At 44.0% G+C, this 25,605-nt stretch overlaps 1 protein-coding gene across 4 annotated transcripts in view; it reads left to right on the top strand.

Annotated features, from left to right (window-relative positions):
- Nucleotides 1-21,759, top strand: part of EYA3 (EYA transcriptional coactivator and phosphatase 3) — a 54,001-nt gene extending 32,242 nt beyond the window's left edge. For 3 of the 4 annotated variants that reach the window (XM_081869096.1, XM_081869097.1, XM_081869098.1), the window contains 12 exons: nucleotides 3,797-3,934; nucleotides 7,454-7,539; nucleotides 7,735-7,918; nucleotides 9,630-9,769; nucleotides 11,047-11,130; nucleotides 12,213-12,302; nucleotides 12,610-12,668; nucleotides 13,607-13,764; nucleotides 14,986-15,100; nucleotides 17,448-17,569; nucleotides 18,366-18,466; nucleotides 19,454-21,759. In XM_081869096.1, the coding sequence (XP_081725222.1) occupies nucleotides 3,797-3,934; nucleotides 7,454-7,539; nucleotides 7,735-7,918; nucleotides 9,630-9,769; nucleotides 11,047-11,130; nucleotides 12,213-12,302; nucleotides 12,610-12,668; nucleotides 13,607-13,764; nucleotides 14,986-15,100; nucleotides 17,448-17,569; nucleotides 18,366-18,466; nucleotides 19,454-19,534 (1,358 nt within the window). In that variant the 3' untranslated portion in view covers nucleotides 19,535-21,759. The remainder of the gene's footprint in view (nucleotides 1-3,796; nucleotides 3,935-7,453; nucleotides 7,540-7,734; nucleotides 7,919-9,629; nucleotides 9,770-11,046; nucleotides 11,131-12,212; nucleotides 12,303-12,609; nucleotides 12,669-13,606; nucleotides 13,765-14,985; nucleotides 15,101-17,447; nucleotides 17,570-18,365; nucleotides 18,467-19,453) is intronic. The other variant, XM_081869099.1, reaches the window with a different exon arrangement.
- Nucleotides 21,760-25,605: the final 3,846 nt, after the last annotated feature.

The following is a 25,605-nucleotide window of genomic DNA, read 5'->3' as shown; positions in this document are numbered from 1 at the left end:
CGTAGAAAAGCCAGCAGAAGCCGCGGAGCCCCTTTAAAGAGCGCACGGCTTTTGCCTGCTTTTGCGGGAGGTGGGGGAATTCCCCCACAGGAGGGTTGGAGAGTAGCAGGAAGGTGTTGCGTGCCTTCCTGCTGCCCCCCATCCTCTGGGGCTGGCGATGGGGGAAGCGCTGCTTTCCCCACCGCCAGCCTCAAAGAGCAGACTCTCCTGGCTTCAGCGGAAGCAATGCGAAGCCTCCGGAGTGGAGGCTTCGTAGGCTTCGTGTTGCTATCGCTGAAGCCAAGGAGCCTGCATTCGCCCCATAAGACGCACACACATTTCCCCTTCATTTTTGGAGGGGAAAAAGTGTGTCTTGTAGGGCGAAAAATACGGTACTATTTTCCTTCATAAGAACCTAAGAAGAGCCCTGCTGTGGATCAGGCCAAAGGCTCATCTAGTCCAGCCTTCTCCTTCTCACAATGTCCAGCGAGATACCAGGGGAAACCCATAAGCAGCTCTTCTTATATATATAATGCAAGAAGCCACACATGTTTCTGGAATGAGACACATGAGTCTTACATAAGAAACTGTACTTGCTTCATTGCCTGAATTATTGAATGTGAAAGCATCATGCATTTTCTAAAGCTATTTGGCATTCTTAATTTTGGGTGTGGGTGTGTTAACCCTAGCGTACTAACTTTTTCATAATGGTTTACCAAGCTGCTCACAGAGAGTTTTCTAGTAATTTGATGGCAATTTTAAAAATTTCTTTGGTGAAATTCACCTAGGCACTATCTATCCTGTTACTGTTGTGATAGTACCACCCAACCTGCTGTCCAGCAGCCTTCTTTACCAAACTGATGTGGGAGGTCTCTGGCATGGTTTTGGAGAATCCTGGGAATATTGTTCTGGGTGACTTCAACATCCATGCTGAAACTGCTCTCAGTGGTCTGACTCAAGACTTCATGACCTCAATGTCAACCACAGAGCTGTTTCAAGATGTCTTTGACCTGTTACATAGTGAAGGGTACACGCTCAGTTTGGGTTTTGCCCTTGGTGGCACGCTTGGCGGCCTGGAAATAAGGTGGGTGGGCAGTTCTGTGACACTTTTTGATGAAGTTTGGGCTAATGCTACCAGTTTCCCCCCACAGGAGTGGAGAACCAATTAAGATGGTCCAACCCCAGATACTTAATGGATTCTGATGGAGTTCTTGATACTCCTTTCTCGATGCTGGTGATCCTTCCCAGGCTCTCACTTTGCAGTGGAATGGCAAGATGTGGAATGGCATTGATACAATTGCTCCTGAGTGCAGTCTCTGGTGCTGCAGAATGTGTTTGGCCTCCTGGTATACTGCAGAGCTGCTTGTTAAGAAACAAGCCGGATGACATCTGGAGTGTGGGTTGTGGTGAAAGTAGCAAAGATGTAACAGTGTACTTTGCTGCCTTCATCTTATCCCAGCTCTTCAGGGTGGTCCATTGGCTGTTGATATTTCTAACTTTAGGCAGAGCCCAGAACCCTTGGGAGACCCACTGTGATGAGCACTTTGAGGTCAAAGTCACCCACCTCCATAGTTAGTTTGATGCCATGGTTATCACAGCTCCGTCAGGTTTCTAACGTTCCATCAAGCCTTGTTTTGCAGGATCATTTTCAGTTTTTGCAGCCCAGTGACATGCAAGTTTATGCCCAGCCACATTCTCCCTCAAACCTTCATGGCTGATTAAAGCTAGCCAATGTGAAAGGGCATAACTGGATGGGTCCAGGGTGTGGTTAATTGATCTTTGCATAAAGAGGTGGTGACTGCCGCCTTGAAGGAGGAAATGGTGCAGCCTCTCTTGAAAAAAACAACCGATTATTTAACAACTCCTACCACTTAGTCTTAAATACCATGTTTTGGGGCACACTACTCAAGAAAGTAAGGCAGATAGGGCTTAACAACCTAGGACGGTAGCCCGTTTAGAAGAAGGAAAACTTTGATCCTAGACCTCTGCTGCCTTGCAGGATATATTCAAGAGAAGAAAAGGCCAAGGAGTAAACCCTGTGCAAATCCAGAGTAGTGTCCCTAAGGTGGTTGGATGTCTCCTTGTATGCCTTCTTTCGGCAACTCCTGCAGCCAAGCTGCTTTCCTTGGGACCACCTCAGTGAAGCCAAGAGGGCGTCTTGTCGTCTGGACAGCCCAGGACCTCCATACACACTGCTCAGGCTTGCAACCCGGGGAGGTCACTTTGGTGCTAACACAGCAGTTTGACCTTACCCTCAGAGGCACACTCTGAAACGGAAGGACATGGCAATAGAATTCAGGCATTCTTGGAGATTATGAATTATCTAAACCCCTTCCAGTCTGGGTTCAGATCTGGCTTTAGGATGGATGACCTTTATCAGAAAAAGGATGAGAAGTGTCCCTGCTCTTTCTGCCCAATCTCTCATCAGCTTTTGATACCATCAGCCTTGGGTATTGGGGCACTGTTCTGCAGTTCTATCCTTATTTCCAGAAGTCAGTATTGGATGAGTGTTTCTTGGGCCCCTGGCCCTTGAGCTGTGGTGTGCTGCGGGGCATTATGGCATCTCGGGTGCTATTTTAAATATCTTTTAAGATGTTGGGAGTGGTCATTAGGAGTGAGGTGTCATCAGTATGCTGATGGTAGCCAACTCTATTTCTCTGTAACATCAGGAGTGGTTATGAAAGCCATGGACCAGTGTCTCGATGCAGTGTTGGGCTTGATCAGGACTAATTAGCTCAGCTTGAATCCTGGCAAGGTGGAAGCTCTGTGAGGGAGCAGTTCCTGGGTCCAGGAAGTTAGTCAGTTGTTTGCCCTGGATGAGCTTGCACTCTCCCTCAAGGGCAGGTACATAGTCTGCAGGTACTTTTAGATCAAGCTCTGTCACTGGAGGTGCAGGTGTCTCTGGTAGCTAGGAGTGCCTCAGAAATTCTCGCAGATTCCCTGGGATGTTGGTCATTGTTATCTGGCTTATTGTCACACGTGATCATGGCCAGTGGCTCTCCAGGATCTCTCCATAACTGCTACTTGATCTGTTTAATGCCAGGGATTATACCTGGGATCTTCTCTGTGCAAAGCACATACTGACCTGTGGTCTCCCTCTCTACCCAACACATCTGATAAGTTCTGACAAATGAAGAGTTACCTCGAATCTGGGTCATTTTAAACATAGTTGACAATAGATAAAAGATTACAGAGGAGCACAGTAGCAGAGAGTCGGGTCTAGCTGCTCTTGTACGTGACAAGAGGATAGTTTGAGCAAAATAAATACCTTTTTTCAAATTGATTTCATCAAGTGTGTGTGCTGTTCTCTTGTGCTTATCTCTCATGTATATTCTTGGTAATTGATCTTAAATGCATCATGCAGTAATTTTCATTGAATGTGTCAGTGAAATATTCCTGTGGATAGTGTGCCACAGAAACAGTTCAGAACGGAAACAAATGCTGGTAACATTATCCTCCACACAACCAGCTCCCTGTAGTGCTGTGCAGGAATCGAAAGGGTGACAACCAGCTCCTTAGCATCAGTCTAGTAAGAGTTTCATTAGAAACGCCAGCACATTTTCCCCCTGCAAAGGCTTGGAAATTAACCTTACCATACCTCTTCTCCCTCTTTTAATTTTGGCTAGCTTTTCTCCCCATCTTCTTCCTCTTTGCTGTTTTCTCTAGGCTTGTGCCTCAAAATTTGCACATTAACCACCTTCCATATTTAGGTGATGGGTTTTGTCACTTGTACTTGGAGGCAAAAAGAATCTCAGTGGGAAGCCTGGCTTGACCAACACCAATTTTGTTTGTAACTGGTGCAATTTATCTGATTCAGGTGCACTGTGGCCAGGTATGAAACCTGAGAGTGGTTTAATTCAGACTCCATCTCCAAGTCAGCACAGTGTTCTTACCTGCACTACAGGGTTAACCACAAGCCAATCCAGCCCAGCACATTATTCTTATCCTATTCAAGGTAAAGGTCAGCATGGTTATTTATCTACGTACCTCTTCCCTGTAACCCGGTCTAGAAACCGCGAAGAGGCCAGCACGTTTTTGTCTTTGTTTTGTGCATGCTTCTCTGTGCTTTGTGAGTCATGGTTCCCTCCCTCCCACCTTGCCTTAGCCTTCCCTTTTCACTGATTTGCCGAGATCCGCTGTCTGTAAGAGTAATTTTACTTTGCTGCGCTTCTGAAACTCTCACAGAGGCAGGAGGGTGACTGTTCGGGAAAGGGAGGAATGGGTTACAGAAATCAAATGCATGCCACTGTTCAGCATGTCTGTGTTCGTTTCCCAATATCACTGGGCTCAAGCTATCAGAATGCATAGGGGCCTAGCTGTTAAGAGCTAGCAACTATTACTTTCTTTATTTTAAAGATTTGTACCCCGCCTGTTGATCAAATGGTCTCTCTGGCAGATTGCAACAATTAAGAAAGGAAATAGCTATTCAATGCCTCTTGTTTTCCTAGCTAGTGACAGAGATCAATGTGTCCTTTTCCCCACACTGCTGCAGTCCTGGTAACCTGGCAGTTAGAGTACTTTCTGACAGGGAAGAATCTCCTACAAGCTGCTTATTTTGGGCCAGTGGCTGCATATACACTCCAGTTCCCTCCTTCATGGCCTGCTTTGCAGTTACCAGAGTATATTGTTGCCTCTGAATTAAACACACTGTAGCTACTGCTGCAAACCGCGGTTTACCTCTCAACTAGAATTGGAAACTCTGTTCCAACCGTGGTTTGCAGGCCATCTGTTTTATGTTGGCATTTAGCTTATCCAGTTTGGATGTAACAACAAATTCTGGAGGGAGGAGGAAGAAGAGAGAGTATCTGGGCCCAAAGCCCATTCATGCTGTTATCTGGCTGACTCAAGTTAAGCCACTTGCTGCTTCCTCACATTGTGGTGGGAATATGGTTAACGCTCATTTCACTTACAGATGATTAGCTCCCCATGTTGTTAGAGCTGCTATACACAACTGTTTTAACTGTTACACATGCAGCAAGTGACCTGTTTCCATCCACATTTGCATGTGATGGTTTATGCTCCACCCCAATACTGACCTTGTTCGCATGTCACAGTATTCCGTATTACCATGAACTCATCAATTTGGGTTTGCTTTGCTCCTCCCTGAAAATGTTTGGGGGAAACAACAATGATCCCTGGCTTAGTATTATGTTCAGACTGGGAATCATGGTTTGTTGCATGCCAAACAGTTCAATTAGAATATAAAGTGGCCACCTCCTTTCTCTTCGGCTGGAAGAGGGCTGCTGGTCTCAAGCTACTAAAGCTAAGAGCCAATGAACATGTTAACGTTAGTTACTTCTCTGTTCTTTTAAGTATAGGGTATTCCCCCCCCCACACACACACAGTGTGGGGGCCCTGATCCAGATCAGCACCCTAGCATGGAGTGGGAGAGGAATTTATTTTTTTAACTCTTTGCCTTTATATAGTCCTGATCTGGATTTGGAGGGGTGGGGGTGAGAGGAACAGGTCCCACACCTGCAGTTTGTATAAGAAAAAGTGCTTCCATTCTAGTAAATGGGAGTAGTTTTTTCCACTGCAAATTGCAGGCACAGGGCTCCCCCACACCTGATTGGACTGGGCCCCTCACACTGGCCATTTGTGTGCAAAAAGCCTGCATTTAAACTAATGTAAAATGTAGTTTGACCCTAACCAGATTTTATATAAATGAACAGAATCATACTGCCTGTCTACATTTGATTTTGAAGTAAAGCTTAGTTTTGTAGCACATTCAAGTAGGTATAATAACCTCTGTTTTTTTACTCAAAAACATATAGTATTCACCCAGCTGGCCTTGTGTGAATCCTCATATTTCACAGGGTTTTTGTTGGGTTCATTTAAAAAACCCAGCAGTGAAGAGTGTGATCTAAATGTTCTGGTTATCAGTATGCAGCTGTCTCCAAAACAAGAAACCAAAGCTCGACTCTGGCACATTGTGTGTACTACGGGTACATGAATTTCAAAAACTCACTTTTGGTATCACTGAGCAGACCTGGGAAGAAATGCAGACCCAACCGCTTGCCGATAAGGTGGAAATGCAGACTGCTGGGATAGATTTGGTGTTTTTCATACAGATCTTATGTCCTTGTGACGCATAGCAGGCTTATTGATCAAAAACAAGCTGTGAACAATGTCACATAAGTAAGATGAGGAGAGCCACAGCCAAGCAGCTGGTAGATCTGGACTGAAAACAACAGCATGCTATCACCCCTAAGTGCAGCTTTCTTTTTCTTTTCTTTTTGTCAGTTGCATTAAGAATTGTAAGCTGCAATACAGCACCACTGGAAAAAAAACTAGCTTTGAAAGCTTTTTGCTTATCACACAAACAGTCTACTATAAAACAATAGGCACACAAGCTGGAAGGAGCTCCCAGAAGGATTTCAGATGCTAATGTAGCTGATTTCCTAGAATTAAGTAACTTTCTATTGCCTTTGATGAAGTAGGTCATTCACTCTGGGGGATTAAATTGTTTGCTTCAACTCCATTAAGAGCATCTCTATATGGCTGCTGCTCAGCTGTGGCATGTGACAGAGCCCCCTCTCACATTCAGCTCATGGCCAGTTTGTTTAATATGGAAATTCTCCTGCAAAGGGACAATTATTCAGCCCAGCACCCAGGCTTAAATACAGCATAGAGTGAGGCATGCTTAAACCCCTTGATTTCAGCCGGCTTCACCATGCCTAATGATATGTTGGCCTTAGTTTTTAAGAGGATCAACATATTATTCTTATTCTTATTCTTATTCTTATTTATTTCTAGCCAGGAAGCTGCTCTATGGTACTTATTTCCACTCCCCGCCCCTTTCCTTTTTTCTTTTCCAGCTGACCCAACATTCTGTGACTATTGAGTATTCTCAGTCCTCCTTGGGCTGTCTCTGGTTTTGCTTCTTTTTATAAAGACTTGTGTTTCTGTAAACCTCTGAGTTCCCTGGAGCACACTGATATCACTTGCATGTTCTTCAGTAGCCTTATTTTGGCTCCAATCCTATTGGCAATCACCATAGTTCTCTATAGTGATGAAGATGATGATTGATTAGGTTGGATCCAGACAGTGTTATTCATACTTGAAACCAATATGTTGGTTAATTTTTCACACTGGTTTTCCTGAAAGGTAAATGCAGATAACTTAGTCTGTTGTTAGTAATATTATGCAGTTGAAGTTATAGTTTCCCGACTTTTATGTATGGAAGGAACAATCTTTTTCATGTAGTTTTTTTTTAAAAATTAAAAAACTACTACTATCTGGCAGAATCTAAAAGCATTGCTTCCAGAACTGAGGACACTTCCATCCTGTTTAGCAAAAGGATGTCCGTGGGGCAGCATTGTTGCTCAGTCTTTGCAAACTCCACCTTCGATTAAGGAAAGCACACTTGACGCTAAGAATGCCAGCACTGCAGTTTCCCTGCTCCAATGCCATTTGGCTTTGCTGCTTGCACTTCTAACAGATTGACACATAGCGATCTGTTTGATTTTTACAGCTTCAAGTACCAACGCCAACTCAGTTTCCACCACCTCACCTGCTGTCAATATTTCAGCATCAGCAGTAGCCAGCATCTCTCAACAGGTATGGTTTCCTCCCATAGCAATAAGCCTGCATCAAACTTATTTTACTCCATGCTTTTCGTTTTTGAATGGTAGGAAGCTTTTTATTATTTTTCAGACTGTATGCTTGAATGCTAACAGGGCAATAGTAAGCCATGTTTACTTGGAATAAGACTTACTTTGTTTTGCTGTCCCTTTCCCTCTTATTTTTGAATAGGAGTATCCTACATATACAATTCTTGGCCAAAGTCAATACCAGCCATATTACTCAAGTTCAAGCTTTGGAGTTGTAGCACCAGCAGACAGCAGCACAGAGAGTCCCACCTTAGCAACAACCACGTATCCTTCTGAAAAACCAAATGCCATGGTGCCTACTCAGACGGCGCAGAGACATTCCTCTGGTAATATGATGGGAAAAGGATACTGATTTCAGAATGCCCCTATATGCTCATGCTGCTTGTATGGAAATGCTTATGTGTGTGCATATTGGGGTGAAGGGGTGGGGGACTCACCTATACAATAAGTTGTGCCTTAGTGCACCTTGGTCTGATTTGCTTTTATCCCTGGGAAATTATTTTTTGCTATTCTACCGATTGCCTTCTGCCCCAACCCTCAGTCCCAAAAGGTCTCAACTTCCACTTTATTTTTTAATTATTTGCACATCACACCTTTCCCCCAAGGTATACAAGGTGGCATACATGTTCTTCATACAATTATAGAATTGTAGAGGTGGAAAGGACCCCAAGGGTCATCTAGTCCAACCCCCTGCAGTGTCCATGGAAAGCCCATAAACAGAGTATAAGGGCAAATCATTATTCTGCTTGCGGAACCCAGGAACCGGTAATTCAGAAGCATGCAGTCTCTGATTCTGGGGGTAGCATATAGACACCATGACTTGTAGGCACTGGTCACCTCTTCCTCCACAAATTCATCTAGTCCCCCTTTAAAGCCGTCCAAGTGAGTGGCCGTCCGCACATCTTACACCAGTGAATTCCATCAAGTAGCCAATGAATCGCCATCCAGATGTGCCAGAGACACACAGAATTGCTCCCTAATAAAGGGGGACCCAGAGCGTGAATTAAATCTTATGCTAAAGGCCTACACAAATTGAAACCCAGATACTTGAAGGAATACCTATCTCACCTCAACCTGCCTGAACACTTAGGCCACCTTCAAAGTGTTGGAAAACGCCCTGGGATGCCCCTGCAGCCCCCAAACTCTGAGCTTCCTCCGGTATGCGCAGCTCTGGAAAATGCATTTCCCTTCTTACTCCAGTGCACTTCAGCAACATATATTAAATGATATATGCACACTACAGTGGTACCTCGGGTTACATGGGCTTCAGGTTACATACTCTTCAGGTTACAGAGTCCGCTGACCCAGAAATAGTGCTTCAGGTTAAGAACTTTGCTTCAGGATAAGCACAGAAATCGGGCTCTGGCGGCGCAGCAGCCGGCCCCATTAGCTAAAGTGGTGCTTCAGGTTAAGAACGGACCTCCGGAACGAATTAAGTACTTAACCCAAGGTACCACTATAATCTTCTAGCATAACACAGCAAGAAGCATGAGACATCATAGAGCTAATCTACATATTTGTTTACACACTATGTACAGGCAAAGGATTCATGGCATCTTCTCTCTCCAGCTCCAAGAGAAGAACAGACAGAAGTAAAAGCAAAAGTACAGTACATAGTACATACAATGGAAGAGATAAGACTGTCTTCCATTCCCACACTCTTCCCAGACAGGCATGTGATTTACACCAATCTCTTCTGCAGCATCGGAGGCATGAAATACTAACACAAAGACCCTCTTCTAGCTGGTTTCTCCACCATTTGAAATGTGGCGGGTGGGGAGAGATTCACATTTGGGATACTGATCTGGTGCCTACTGTGATTTTTAAAAACTCATTTATGTTTTGTACCACCCACAAATGTTTCTCACTCCCAGGTGTGTTATACTGCTGCCTCCTTTGTTGTTTTGGGTGCCATGTTTATTACTCTGCATTTTGTTCTATTCTTTGTGTTACACCAGCTGCTGTAGAAATGCAATGTATTGAGGGTTGGTATATTGAGGCATAAAATAACAAGTCTGTGCTGTCCCTTTTTTCCAGGAGACCCATCTACAAGTCCATCTTTGCTGAGAGCGACAGCTAGTAAAGATGTAGAGGATCAGTCCAGGAAAAGCGTGACTGGGAAAAACAGGGGGAAGAGGAAAGCAGACGCTTCTTCACCACAGGACAACGAGCTTGAAGTTAGTCTCCAGCTATTATCACACATCTCTCTCTCGCTCTCTCTCGCTCTCTCTCGCTCTCTCCCTCCCCTCTCTCCAAAGCTTTAGCACTGTGTTTGGTATTGTAGATCAGATCAAACCTCTGTGTTTTTAGGCCATAGACCATTGCAAAGCAAAGTTTAACAATATAAAAGTAAGACAGAATAGATTAGTTGGACACAACTAAACTACAACATAAACAAACTTAGAATGCTGAAATGGCAAATCACACCTTGCCCCTTTAAAAAGAAGTGATTCTTACTCTAACAAATACTGAAATGGCTAAAATGAAATAAAATAGAAGTTGTACAAATGTAAATGGAAGTATGTAAAACTAAATTACTGCCCATACAAGATGTGTGGTTTTATCTTGTCTGCTTAGTAAGTAACTTATAGACTCATCCCACTTCAAAATGGTAGCACTAGAAGGACTTGGAAGTCATCTGTGGTGATGAAAGAAACCTCCCAGTAAAGGTACTCTGCTGACCAGGCAAAGGCAGAGGGCAGGCGTCTACTTTTTAGCCAATTGAAAGGCGGCATTCTGCCTGCCAATTAGAGGAGCTGATGTTGCCCACACATTACCTTCTGCAACTGAAAAGAGCTTTATAACTTGGTCACATCCCAGCTCACAGTGGTTTACTATGGTAGGCCTCAGCCTCTGACTTCAAGCCCCAGAGTCTTTGGCAGTGTCTCTTAATAAACATATTTATACATTCAAGATGCAGTGTCATCGATTATCATTCCTGCACAGAAGACGCAAAACCCTACTAGGGACATAAGAAAAGCCCTGCTGATTCAGATCAAAGGCCTGTCTAGTTCTCTCAAAGGCCAACCGTTTGCCCCCAAGCAGGAAATGAGCACAATAGCCGTCTCCAACAAGTCTTCCCCAGCTACTGGTATTCAGAGCCATGCTATCTCCGAAACTGGATGTAATACATAGCCATCATGACTAGTAGCCTTATTCTTCATGAATTTGTCCAATCCCATTTTAAAGGTGTCCAAGGTGGTAGCAAATATTTTACCTTGTGGCAAGTAAGTCCATAGTGTATGTGTTGTGTGAAGGACTTCCTTTTGACTCTGCTGAATCTCCTATTGTAGAGCTTCATTGGGTGATCTTCCCTCGGCTACATTTAAGATTTTTTCAAAAGCAGACTTAATCTGTGGTGTCCTCTTTAAGCTTCCAAAATGGAGGTGGGGGGACTTTCTAGGCAGTTGAACAAAAGCAAGCTAACCTCTACTATTTGTCCTTTCTTCTTCAGCGAGTGTTCCTATGGGACTTGGATGAGACCATCATAATATTTCATTCTCTTCTAACAGGATTATATGCCCAGAAATACGGGAAGGTAACTAGTGTTTTTGCTTTTACTGCAAAACTTCTGAATTATTTGATCTTTGCTCTGAGCTAATAAATACTGATTGCAAATCTAGTAGCAGTGAATCAGGGATAGTGCTCAGAAGGAAATATGAGAAACTTTTTATCTGGCCCTGTTACAGAGATGGGATGTCGTTAGATCCACACTCCCATTCTCTCTCCTTTTTGGTTTGCTTCAGACCTAGCCTTATTCCTAGGTAAGCCTATGGCTGCAGTCCCATAGACCTGGGAGTAAGGCCCATTGAACTTGCTGGGATTTACTTCTGACATGCATAAGAGTGCACTGTAGTGTATCTTTCATTGAGTGACAGCTCTACATACAAGGTGTGACTGGAAAGTTCGTGAATGGTCACAGAAATCAGACAGCGAAAAATATTTGAACATACATACCTTACAGGCCTTCAAAGTAGGCCCCCTCTGATACAATGCACCGTTGACAGCATTTGTAGAACTGTTGGAAACTTCTGGAGAAGTCCTCTTTTCATACTGCTTTCAGTTCCCTCGTCAAAGCAGCTTGGATGTGTGAAATGTTGGGAAATCTGCACCATTTCAGTGCAGATTTCAGTTTTGGGAAAAGAAAGAAATCTGGTGGGGCCAGATCAGGAGAGTATGGAGGGTGGGACAACTCAGTAACCTCAGTAAAGATTTCATGCTGAATATGCAATTCTTCCGCCATCATTCAGATGCTAATCCTGCATCAATAACTCATGAACTCCGTTGACATTTGCCGCTGTTCTGCTAGTCGATGGTCTGCCAGACTGAGGGTCATCTTCAATGGCTTGCCACCCTTCATGAAAACACTTAAACCACTTATACACTGTCTTTTGAGTTACAGCTTCATCTCTGTACACAACTGAGAGCATTTTGTGGGTTTCCAATGCCAATTGTACGTTCAAATATTTCTCGCTTTCCAATTTCTGTGACCATTCACCAAACTTTCCGGCCACACCTTGTAGAATGAGCTTCATGTTCTAAAATATCCGATTTTACTTCAATGCAGTTTAATACTGGCCTCTTCCTCTTTTCCATTCTATTTTCCATTCTAACTTCTAGGATCCAACTCTAGTGATTAGCTCTGGTTTGACCATGGAAGAAATGATTTTTGAAGTTGCCGACACACACTTATTTTTCAATGACTTAGAGGTATGTGTTCTCTTCCAAATTCCAGTTTGAATGCATGAACTTTCCAAAGGTTACTGGACTACAGTTCCTATCATGCCCTGCTGCTAGCTATTCTGGCTAGGGCTGCTTGGAGTTGGAAGTCTAGCAGCATTAGGAGAGTGGCAAGTTCCCTACTCACGGGGCAGACCATAACTGGGCTAGATGGACACATAGTCTGACTTAGAATCACAGAATTGTAAAGTTGGAAGGGACCCCAAGGGCCATCTAGTCCAACCCCCTGCAACTTGGTATAAGGGAGCTTCCTAAACTTAATTTTCTCTCACTGCAGGAGTGTGACCAAGTTCACGTGGAAGACGTTGCATCAGATGACAATGGACAAGATTTAAGGTGATACATTTGTATTGGTTGCTTCCAAGGTCTAAAATGTGGCAACAGAAAGGATCCCTTACAGTGTTTTTATGGGACTTTCAAACAGGTGACGTTTTGTCCACCCTACCTAGGAAGCAGTCACAGTGACTTCCTGCCCCCCCTTCCTCCTCCTCCTCCACCTGCAACCTGAGATTTTTTTCAAACTGGAGGAACCAAGTATTAGAACTGGAACTGCATGCATAACATCTGCTCTACCACTGAGCTGCTGTCTCTCCTTTATAGACCTCTTGAATAGGGGCATTTCTGAAAGCAGCTCAAGAAACAATACTTGCTAACAGAGATTCCAGGGTAACTTGTCCATGAAGAACCCCATATTTCCCCCAGCTGTCGGGACTTAAGATTCAAGAAGAAACTGAGCCCAAGATACAGTGGTACCTCGGGTTACAGACACTTCAGGTTACAGACTCCGCTAACCCAGAAATAGTACCTCAGGTTAAGAACTTTGCTTCAGGATGAGAACAGAAATTATGCACTGATGGCGCAGTGGGAGCGGGAGGCGCCATTAGCTAAAGTGTTGCTTTAGGTTAAGAATAGTTTCAGGTTAAGAACGGACCTCCGGAACGAATTAAGTTCTTAACCAGAGGTACCACTGTATTTATTTTTATTTCATTTTATTTATTAAATTTGTATACCGCCCTATGCCTGTAGATCTCAGGGCGGACCTGTCCTGTTCTGGTGATAATGATAAGGTGATCAGACCCTCAGTACACAAAGTCTAAATTAGAACTGGTATTCAGGTTTCTGAGCAGCAGATCAGCAGGGAATGGAGCTGAGTATTTTCATGTGCAGGGAGATCTGCTGTGGGTTATGCAAGAGGACTTGAGTCATCCATCTAACAATGATCCAGGTAGAAGTTGCCAGTAGGTATAATACAAATACAACATTTTCTGTCTCAGCAACTACAATTTTTCCACGGATGGCTTCAGTGGCTCAGGAAACAATGCCAATCATGGTTCAGCGGGAGTCCAGGGTGGAGTGGATTGGATGAGGAAGCTGGCTTTCCGCTATCGGAAGGTGCGCGAGGTCTATGACAAATACAAAAGCAACGTAGTAGGTGAGTGTGAGCAGCATCCATGTTCCTGCTGCAACCTGAGGGTATAGGCACCAGGCTGCAGGGGTAGAGTTCTTCTGACGTTATTAAGCTCTTTCGTGTTGGAGAGGTGGGGCCACAATCAGCCAACCAACCTTGAAAACTGGGGTGGGGCAGTTTCATTTTTCTGTCTTTAAAGACCATGCCAGCATTTTAGTAACTGGGTTGGTTCACATGTAATGCCAAGAGGGGTTTACTGTTATGAGGAAAAGTTGCACTGAGCCTGGGACTTGCATTCCACTCTTCCAGGGCTTCTGTTTTTTCTTGTTTTTTAATGCAATTTATTAATTTTATAATAACAAAAAACAAACAAAAAATCAAAACAAAATTTCAAACCATAATTTTTAGCTCATCCGTATATACAACCATAACATCACCATACTCTTGACTTCCCTTCGCTGTGATTAATCTAAAACACCAGGGAAAGATTCTAGATTTCTTGTAGCCATGCACATGGGGGCCCGAGGCTTGCAGCAGCTCATCCTCATAAGGCTAAACTGTGGCTTAGCATTTTGTCCAGACTGGATAAACTGGATTGCCTTAACAGTTTGACATCTGAATTGTCTGGAATTGAAAGACATATTGAAGGCAAAAGAGATAGCTAATCCATGTCTGTGAAATCCCCCGTTTTATAAAATAAATACCTATTCCCACATTGGTGAAATGCCTGAAGAGGTAAAACAGATTACTCGGAGATCTTTCACCTTTTTACAATAGGTTATTTATCACTGTATTTTAGCATAAATGTATCTGTGAGGGGCCAATTCAAAAATGAGTCCCATTAATGGAGAGCAAGATTGTTTTTGTGCAGTGTGGAATGTTTTATATGTAACCATTTGCAAACCATCTTGAGTGCAGAAAAGCAACCTGTAAATTCCAAAATGAATAAATGCTGGGGTTGAAAATGTTTCACTTGACGTTTTCATAATGTCATTTCTGTACTGAAACACTTCCAAATGAAATGAATCCAGAAATCACAAAGCTGGGCCCTTCCTCTGATTGCACCGATAATATAGGGTTGTATCCAATGTGAGTCATACTCAGATCTATTTAAATTAATGGCTAACTTAGGTCCATTAATTTCAGTGGGTCTTCTCTGAGCAGAACTTAGTTTGGATACAACCCGTTACTTGATATACTTATGTTTCTGCTTTCTGACCAATGTAATTTGTGTGCATTTTGCAGCCCTTCTCAGCCCAGAAAAGAAGGAGGCTTTGCAGAGATTAAGGGAAGACATAGAAATGTTAACAGATTCCTGGTTGGGAACAGCGTTAAAGTCCCTGCTGCTCATCCAGTCAAGGTATGGAGAGAAGTGTCTGCTCTGCCAGCTGCCATATTTTACAGCTCTAGTGCAATGAGATGCTTGCTATGCATTTTTTACAGTGATGTGTCTCATACACCATTGGGTAGAAATATATGGTCTGAATTGTGATGCAACTACAATGTTTCGGTGGAGATCCTTGTGCCTTGGTACCCAAACACACGGCTGCATTGCCTTTTATCCAGTCAAAGACTTAAAGGCCAGGGGAGCTGGGCAAGAGAAATGGGATAATTTGCATCTCATTAAGGTGTACAGGAAATATGCATTTGTCAGATTAGATTATTTTTTTATTGATCATAGTACATGCCACATGCACACAATAATATATTACATGCAGAAGGAGCTCACTGGGTAGAACGGCATTGCTACACTTGCTTCCTGATGGGTGGGTCATTACTGCTTACACAGGAGGAGAGGGGTGAGGTGTGTGGGGGGGGTGATTAGCGCAGTACAATAGCACCAGCAGGAGTACTAGATTGGCTCTGCTAGTGCATATGCACTGCTGGCCCCAGCCAGCAATCTGCTTCCCATTACGTGTTTAATGATGTAATCTGCAGATACCTTTTGCCAGTTGCCCCATCATCAGAAGCGAAGGAGGGCAATTTCAGTGCCCTGCTTATGTCTTCTTCTTCGGCGATCACTCGTAGCCGAGTAAGATTGTCTTCCATAAACACGATTTTAACAATGAGTCCGTAGGTGACTGTGGAGGCCAATTCTGGATCCACATGTCATTCCACAGTGGGGACATTGGTTTCCGGGCGGGAGTTGATCACGGTGAGGGTTTGCCAAGCATGCCTTCCTCTTAGCATGTTTCTCCCTTGCGTCCTAAGTTCAAGTGTCTTCAAAGCCCATGACACCTTTGGTAAAGGCTATTCTCCAGCTGGAGTGCCCGCAGGCCAGTGTTCCCCAGTTGTCAGTATTTATACTACATTTTTTTAGACTTGCCTTGAGACAGTCTTTAAACCTCTTTTGTTGACCACCAGCATTATGCTTTCAATTTTTAAGTTCGGAATAGAATAGTTGCTTTGGGAGATGATAATCAGGCATCCGCACAACATGACCAGTCCAACGAAGTTGATGTTGAAGGATCATTGCTTCAATACTTGTGATCTTTGCTTCTTCCAGTACACTGGTATTAGTTCGCCTGCATGCACACACATATTTAGATTTAGCTAGATAGAGAGATGCACATATACAGTGGTGCCCCGCAAGACGAAAAACTCGCTAGACGAAAGAGTTTTCCGTTTTTGAGGTGCTTCGCAAGACGAATTTCCCTATGGGCTTGCTTCGCAAGACGAAAACGTCTTGCGAGTTCTTGCGAGTTTTCCCCCTTTTTCCCCTTTTTCTAAGCCGCTAATAGCCACTAAGCTGCTAATAGCACTAATCCGCTAAGCCGCTAATAGCCGTGCTTCGCAAGACGAAAAAACTGCAAGACGAAGAGACTCGCGGAACGAATTAATTTCATCTTGCGAGGCACCACTGTAGATCTACCCAGTGCTTTTTAAATGAAAAATAGGTGCCTGTACTCACCTAGGAAGTTGTTATAGTAAGTACCACACTTTTTAACAACAACAAAAGAGGTACTGCATACCCTTAAGTATCCCCTGAAAAAAGCACTGGATATACCTATCTACATTTAAACATGATTTTATCTCTTGCCTTTTTACAGTGGTGCCCCGCAAGACGAATGTCTCACAAGACGAAAAACTCACTAGACGAAAGAGTTTTCCGTTTTTGAGGTGCTTCGCAAGACGAATTTCCCTATGGGCTTGCTTCACAAGACGAAAACGTCTTGCGAGTTCTTGCGAGTTTTTCCTTTTCCCCCCTTTTTCTAAGCCGCTAAGCCGCTAATAGCACTAATCCGCTAATCCGCTAATAGCCGTGCTTCGCAAGACGAAAAAACCGCAAGACGAAGAGATTCGCGGAACGAATTAATTTCGTCTTGCGAGGCACCACTGTATGTGCCTAATTTAATTGTTTTGAATGGATCTGTAGTGCATTATCAGGCAAACTCTTTGCAATTAATTTGCTGCTTCACAATATCACTGTTTGAATAACTGGAAGCGAAGACCAGCCTTAACACTGAACCATTGCAAATGTCAGCCCCAGAGAGCTAGGGTCATTTGAAATATAAATATGGATGAGAGGTACAAAGAATAGCAAATACTGTAATGCATAAAAGGGGAGGATCCAGTCTTGAGTTTTATGTCATTTCTTGTTCCTTCCATTAGTGCTTGCAAATATGAGGCCGGCAGCATCCCACCTCTTTTTCAACTTTGTATAAGCAAGCTCCTCACCCTGACCCATTTCTCTTGCCACCTTCTAGAAAGAATTGTGTGAATGTTCTGATAACGACTACTCAGCTGGTGCCGGCTCTGGCCAAAGTTCTGCTGTATGGATTAGGTGACGTGTTCCCAATTGAAAATATTTATAGCGCAACAAAAATAGGTAGGTGGTGACATCAAATTCCAACTCTCTTTGGCAGTTGTCTTGGGTGGCAGTAGGGAGTCGGCCCTCTTGTACAACCTGGGTTTGTACAACCTCCCTGGAAAGAGGGGGAGACTTCAGTGCATCAAAGCAACCCCTACAGCACATGTCTCACTTTCTGCATGATTCCTTAAAAGACCTTTGTTGGCTCAAAGCCTTTTGGAGCAAAGCTGTTTCTCTCAGATACTGTTGCAATCTCTATAGTGGGTGGATAAACTGGGCTTTAGTACTCCTATCAGCTACATAATTTTATTTATTTATTACTATTTCTTAAAAAGGTTCTCTAAGTGTCTTACAATGTTGATCAATTTGCAAAGGTCATTGGCAGTAGTAGTAGTAGTAGTAGTTTTGGCATTTTTATCCTGCCCTTCCAGAGGCAGGGCTTCCAGAATGGCGTACAAAAATCGTTGATATGACAGCCCCTGCCCCAGTTCACTAAGAGACACAATGCAACAAGAAAAAGAACTAGGAGGGAATAGGAAAAAAGCAAGCTCAGGCATTCTAAATTACAGAGATCTTGTAGGGAACAGTAGGAATGGCAACGATTTGGAGAAGAGCCAAAGGTTGCTGAGCCTTTCAACAAAGCTGTTGGAGAGGCCCTGCAGGCAAGGTTCAGGGTTTAAGGGAAGAGCGAGCCCTGCCATGGTGCTGGGGCCCAAACAGCTGCCCACAGGTACCACATACTGACGCCAGCCCCACTGGGGCCTGTACCTTTCCTTTGACCATAAGCTCCAGTGTGTTTGTAATCTCTTGACAGGTAAAGAGAGCTGTTTTGAAAGGATTATCTCTCGGTTTGGGAAGAAGGTGACATATGTGGTGATTGGAGATGGGCGTGATGAAGAGATGGCAGCCAAACAGGTGAGACTGTTGACTACGTTTGTCTTGCAGCACCCTTCCTGAGAAGAGTGGGCTCCCTTTTTGTACCCCAGTAATAATCCATTGCCTCCCTTCCTCCTGCAGGCACTGCCAGATGGCCGGAGCCTGTTTGCCTTAGAGACAACACAGCCATAGCATCCTTGGGTGTCCTTTGCCCCCTTTTTTGTTGCGTATATTTCATTTTGCAGTGTGTTGGAGCTTGCCTGGGGTGTCTGTGGATGACCCAGCATATCCAAATGGAGATCTTCAGAAGGCGGAAGGATGGCTCCACAGATAATAACAACAACAACAACAACAACAACAACAACAACAATTTTTTATATATATATATATATATATGCTTTCGTAGATTTTCACGGGTACAGGAATGCAGGTTTTGGTGTCCTCGGGTGTCTTCCCGTGTAAAATACCCTTTTATATATAAAAAATACCCTCCCCATCTGGCTGGATTTCCCCAACCACTCTGGGCAGCTCCCAACAAAATATTAAAAACAGGATAAAACATAAAACATTTAAATCTTCCCTAAACAGGGCTGCCTTCAGATGTCTTCTAAAAGTCAGATGGTTGTTTATCTCTTTGACATCTGATGAGAGCGCCTTCCACAGGGCAGGCGCCACTACCGAGAAGGCCCTGTGCCTGGTTCCCTGCAACCTCACTTTTCACAGTGAGGGAACCACCAGAAGGCCCTCAGAGCTGGACCTCAATGTCAAAGGGGATTTTGAACATGCTCCCAGGGAAAGCCTCACCCTCGCTAGGTAGGGTGGCCTAGCTGTACTTTAGCAACTGCTGTCAACTGCGTGCTGCTTCTTCTTCTGAAAATAGCAACATTGGCTGGTTGCCTGTGAACCTTTCCTGACTCTTTTTCAATTTCCTCACTCATCTCCTGCAGAGCACTGACTTCCATTCCCGCCGCACAAGTTGTTTATGTGCTTGTTTCTTAACACCCCTCCACCTCTTTTGTTTTGCAGCACAACATGCCCTTCTGGAGAATCACGAATCACGCCGATCTGGTGTCTCTCCACCAGGCCCTCGAACTGGACTTTCTGTGAGGAGCTGAGCAGCAGGCAGTCCGGCACGGCTCCCGACAGCCCTGTCTTGGCAAGAGCCGACTTGGGGACTTCATTTTTCATCCAGACAGAGCAATGTAGCTAACGGAAGTGTACAGTAGGAGGCGCCACAGCGTCGTTTCCCCCAGGAGAGCCACCCAAGCCTTTCACTGCTGTTTGCGTTTGGGCAAAGGGAATTTGAGGAGGAGACCCAAAACAGAGCACCCTGGCTAGGAATCTCCAGCAGTACAGACCTAACCCACTGTGCAAACTTTGGTGGTATAATATTATGCATTTTCTTTAAAAAAAAAAAAGGAAAGGGAAAAAGCAGTGGGTTGTGGTTTTTGTTTTTTGTTTTTCTGTAGAGTACTCTTTCTCGAGCTTTCAGAACATAAAGAGAAGTGAACTGATTGTTTATTTTTTTACAGAAAAGGGTCCAGAAACATTTCCCTTCCTGCAAAGCCAGAAAGGGCTGTAGATTTTCATGGAAAGGCCACAAAACAATTCTGTGTGTTGAGAGGGCAGAAGAAGTTCTCCCAGTGTCTGCTGGGGTACTGATTATAGGCAGCCATCCCCTCAGTGCCTGACTCCAAGAAGGGGTGGCTGGGGCCAGTTCTTCTGAATAATCTGTCTCTCTGTCTCTCCACTCCCAAGCAGCAGCATGACATTTAGGTGCAGGTGAGGTCAGATTACCTGAGTGACAGAAAAGGGGAAAACACAATTTCTTCCTTCTTTTTGACAGCTGACTTGCATAAGTAGAAGCAGGATTTTTTAAGAGGCAGCACAGGGTGAAATGATAGGAGCTGCCCAGATTGCAGAGAAAATCCAGCTAGGAAAACACCTCCTTTGCAAATACTTTAGTGTGATCTGCCAAATTTGCATTCAATATTCCAACTTGGCAGGAACTTATAGCTTCCTCGTTTTGCTTCAAGAGTGCTGCCTCTTTGCAATTTTTTTGTGGTGGGGGGAGTTGGGCAGAATGGAGTGTCTGGCAACTTGCAGGTCTGCGAATCTTCTCTTTAATTCAGAATAGGAGATAGTTACCATAGTGTCAGGGTCAAGCACTGGCTTAGTGGAAGGGAAGTAGGGACACCTGTACTCACTTGCAGAGCAGAAAATGCAAATTGCTAATGACTATAGGGGTGGAAACCCCCAAAGGTTTCAAGGAGGAACCTCCAACAATTTATTTCATTATTTTTATTTCAACTATATGCCACTTAATATTCAGAATTCCAAAATGGGTTGCTGAAGCTAGGGACCCTGCCAAGTTCTTTGCATCTGGCTTTGACAGGTGCAGATGCATTTATTTTTTAGTCCCAGTCAAAGACTCTCATGTCCCAAGAAAAGTCCCCATTGCATTTGGTACCATGCAGTACCTACTGCTGATCACCCACCCGACAGTGCTTTATCTGCATACTCCTTAAGTAGTAAGGCAGGAACTGTAGGGACTCATAGTTCCATTCATACCAGCAGGTGGAGAATAAGTTCTTGCTAGGTAGGCAGAATTCTGTTTTCTTTCCCTGCGAGAACATAGTGTATAATAGATGGGTAGATTCTGCAGAGGAACATACACCACAGAGAAAGCCGTACAAGGTGCCAGAAAGCTGCTGTTTCCTGACGTTTATTGCAAGCTTACAGAAGGCAACATAACAGTATTCTTTGGGATGAAAATGCATCCCACTCCCTCAGAAAGGAAACTCACTTCTAAAAGAGACCCTGTTTTTGTAATTCCAGCTTTCTGCGAATTTTTAACTCCTTTGCGAAGGCCAGAAAGGTCACTAGCTGAGCAGCCACTCCTGAGTCATCTCCTACTGTATCGGTGTGGGCTGTGCTTGACTTTGGAATCAACTCTGTGCCTTAACTTCCATTGCAACTCTTGGATATGTCAGCAACTGTAGGGGAATACCTTGCCTGGCCCCCATTTAAATTAACCTAGTGTTTTGTTTTTGTTTTTTTAAGTGTTTGCAGAAAGCGTAGCGGGCAGGGATTTGTTAAGCCACCAGGAAACTGACCGTTGTTGCCCTGAGTTTTGTTTTACTTGGCGAAACTGTTCTGAACGCCTTCAAGATTTCAGAAGACCTTTAGCTGACGTGTGTGAAGCTTTGTTTTTGCATCAGATACCAATATTTATATAGTGTCCTCTCTGATGTTTCCTAACCCACTCAGGGGATGGTACATATTCTGTGTTAACGTTAATAAAGATTGTCCTGGCTCTTGTTATCATTGAACTCACTGGCTGCGTTTCTCTTGGGTTTTCATACAGTATTTGGAAACTGGCTCCTTGCCCCTTCCTACTCTTCCCCACTGTTTAGCATTCAAGCACCAGCCAGTTCCCTTCTAATGCAATCGTGGGCTCTCCGCATCCTTTACGTCCCTGCAGTGAGCTTGGGAGTCTTGCGTTCTCAGCTCCAACTCTGCCTGTGTTTCCATTGCAGTCTGAATCCCACCAAGCACCAGAGGCAGCTGCATGCGCTGGTGTAGATTAGAAATGCTGATTCACCCTCGAAGTCCTGCAGGTGTCCAGAATGGGCATCAGCTGTGCTTATGGTTATGATTAGAAGGCATTAACGGCTGTAGGTTTCCTCAAGCATCATGTTCTGTGTAATGGGAACTGTCCTTGTGAACTGGAAAAATAAAGTCTTTATTTTCTGTATAAAAAAAACCGTTGTTCTATTCCTGCTTTCTGAAAACTCGATCCAAGCTCACTCTCGGTGCAAGGAAAGTTGGTGTGTGTGGATTCGTATGTACAGTGGTACCTTGGGTTACATATGCTTCAGGTTACAGACTCTGCTAACCCAGAAATAGTGCTTCAGGTTAAGAACTTTGCTTCAGGATGAGAACAGAAATCATGCTCCAGCGGCACGGCGGCAGCAGGAGGTCCCATTAGCTAAAGTGATCTTCAGGTTAAGAACAGTTTCAGGTTAAGAACGGACCTCTGGAACAAATTAAATACTTAACCCGAGGTACGACTGTATTGAGACTTTATATCTCACATTCAAGCTGCAAGCCTTATTAATTATAAGCCACACTGTTTATATAGCCAGACGCCCAAGAGGTTTTTGTGGCCCTTCCAAAATTTTGTCATTCCTTTTTTTTTAAAAAAAAATCCCCTATGCTTCCCCCCCCTCCCATTTCCCCATACTGGTTTTATGGTTCCCCCCACTGTGATGCCATGATCCTCCAAGGCCCACCAAACATTTTCCACTTGAAGGCTTAAAAACATTTTTATCGATTCTGATAAGTCCCCTGCCCCAATGTTTTCTTCCTATTTTTAAATTTTATTTAATTACCATAGGTAATTCTATGATGCCAAAGGATTGTTTGTGGGTCCCCAAAATTTGTTTTTTCCTCTCGATTTTTTTTACTGACCATTCCCCTGCTGCGATTCCGTAATAAGCTTTTTGTGTCACCGAACCCTCAACAACCTTTATTTTTAAAAGGCTAAGTTGACCATGCCCTTGTTTACACTTAGATATGCCCCCCAGCCCCCCTAGCTTATCCCTGGATAAATGTGGCCCTTAGCTCAAATGTTTGTGGCCTGTACTGCCTGCAATTTGCTCAAAACAGTGTACACCATGGACGGGTAACGTGTGGCCCTCCATATATTGCCAGACTACAGCTCCTATTATCCCTGACTATTGACCATCCTGGCTGGGGCTGATGAGAGTTTGAGTCCAATAACAGCATCTGGAGGGCCACCAGTTCCCCACATCCCCTTGGTGAGACGTGGCTCCTGTTACATGCATATGCTCTGGGTAGTTTTAATGCAAGGGACAGCCCAAGGAAAGCCTGGCAGACAGCCAGAGCCTTTGGGTCAGAGCTCTTATCTGCTGTGATGCAGAGACCTGCGAGCCCAGAGAAACAGCTGCCACCAGTATGATGTGGAGGAGGCTGATAAACACTTTCCTTCCCGAAATATGAAGCACAGCCCCAGACTTGTGGTGCTCACGATCAAAAGATAAGGAACTCCCAATGTGTCAGTCCATAGCCTCATAGCAAAGCTGGCATTGCATTTTTTTAGCGATTAGTCACGCCAAGCCAACATGTCTCCCCGCCTCTAAAATACCTAGAACAGTGGTTTAAAATTCCTTTGAAGGAGAGCTGCTCCACCCTTAGAAATGAGCACAGGTGACCTGGCTTCAAAGGGAAAGGACTGTTCTCAGAAATGCCATGTGGATGCCATGTGTTGCACCCACTAACCCACATATATTATTTCAACATTGACACTTTTCAGGGAGGAGCTTGGGAGTACTGTCTATCTCTGCATCAGCCTGCCCATTTCCTGAGATTGTTGGAGATTCTTCATCTTGTTGTCCCCGAGAGGGGGCAATGACAATAAAGATATTATTATTATTATTATTATTATTATTATTATTATTATTATTATTGATGCCCTCACTGAACTGAGGTGCTGCAACCAGCAACTCTAGAACTGCTTGCCAAGAGTGGCTTGCCCTGGGCCTACATGCCTCTTGGCACATGAATTTCTTAGTTTCCCAGGCCTTAAAAAAATTTTCAGCCTCTCCCAGATTATATGAGTGGCTGCTGCTATTGGCATTTGGGGCTTCAAAGTTTGCAAAAGCGGCCCCATCTTTCAGGTCAAATTCATAACGTTAGTCACATGTTTATTCTGGATGTTTCATTTTAAAACAGAAGCAAACAAATTTATTTGGGGGGGGGGGAGAGACAGGAAAAACAGCTGGGAGGGAAGGGGAGAGTTTCAGCAGATTTGTTCAAGGTCCCAGTTCAGCTCAGGAATGTGTTCCAGACTTGGGCCCCGTGACTGCTTTTGCTCCAAAACAAAAGTAGCCAGGTTAAACATGCTTGCTGAAACACATGGAAAATAGCAACTGGAGTTTAGCCCATAAGTGTGCCAACCTATATGAGTTGTGCCACAGGCTCACAACATCATGCTAGGCTTTCAACTGTTTGATTGGCTTTTCTGTTAACTATTTATTTATAGGCCCCTGCTGTTCCACTCAGTGGTGTTCAGGACGCCAGCAGTAATGCAAATTCAATCAAACAGAATACAAAGCCTTATCTTGCATGACCCAATTGTGGGATACCATTTGCTGGCTGCATTGAAACAAATGGGCATTTGTCTATTTTCAAATGACTCATCTAAGGATTCTTTACTATCAGAGCAGATAAGGACCTCAAGAACTCATCTGCCTGAGTACTGGGAGAAAAGGGCAAGTTCATTCTTCTCAGGCTTAATAGTTTCCTCAGTGTGTGTTCTTTGCAGCCGACAGCATCACCTACTGTTGATTTGCACAAAAAACTCGATAACTCAGGTGCACGTTCCATATTATATCACACTGCGGTTGGTTTGAAAAGCTGGAGAGAGGAAGGTAGAAGTCCTATTAAAAGGCTTCTTCCTCTTTTTGGAGACTACTTGGCTGTTAAGGAAACGTGAAAACAAGGCATAATGTCCATAAAGCTCTCTACTTTATAATGGGCAGTGTGAAGCAAACTTCCTGTCAGAAGTTTCCATTCTCTTTAGTATTTCAGATCTGTGGCAGCATCACAGCAGAAGTGACAGGATGCTTTTGGACTTGTGTCTGGCTGGTGGCCTTCCCTTCATGGAGATAGTGGACAGAAAGAAGTTTTTCTCCCTCTTGTGACACCAGAATTCATGGACATCCAAAGGTTAGAAGATTCAGGACAGATAAAGTGCAGGGCAGCCTCAGCAAGGCCTCATCTGATGTTCTTATGATAGAAAAACCCCATGCTCTAGCATTCTGAAAGAAAATATTCTCTGCTCATTCCCTCCACATTCTGTGCAGACTAACGGCGAAGTCATTCTGCAAATATGGAGCCTTAGCATAACCAAAACAGCACTACCCACAAGAAAATGGCATCAGCAGATTTGTTGTTAGGCAAGCAGGGATTCAACCGTAAGTTGGATCCCTGCTCATCAATATAGCCAATTTAATGCATGCTGTACGTGACTGAAAGCGGAGAGAATGAATGGGTAGCGGAAAATGCTTTAGTGGGGCTCCCGGTTAAAAAACAACTGTCATCCCTGTGTGGTGGAAAAAGTGATGCTGTATTTATCCCTTAGATAGCCTAAG

This window comes from Podarcis erhardii (assembly GCF_964252035.2).
Source record: "Podarcis erhardii genome assembly, chromosome: 7".
NCBI classification, from domain to species: domain Eukaryota; kingdom Metazoa; phylum Chordata; class Lepidosauria; order Squamata; family Lacertidae; genus Podarcis; species Podarcis erhardii.
Note: the sequence above shows the minus strand (reverse complement) of the source record. Positions and strands in the feature narration are given on the sequence as shown.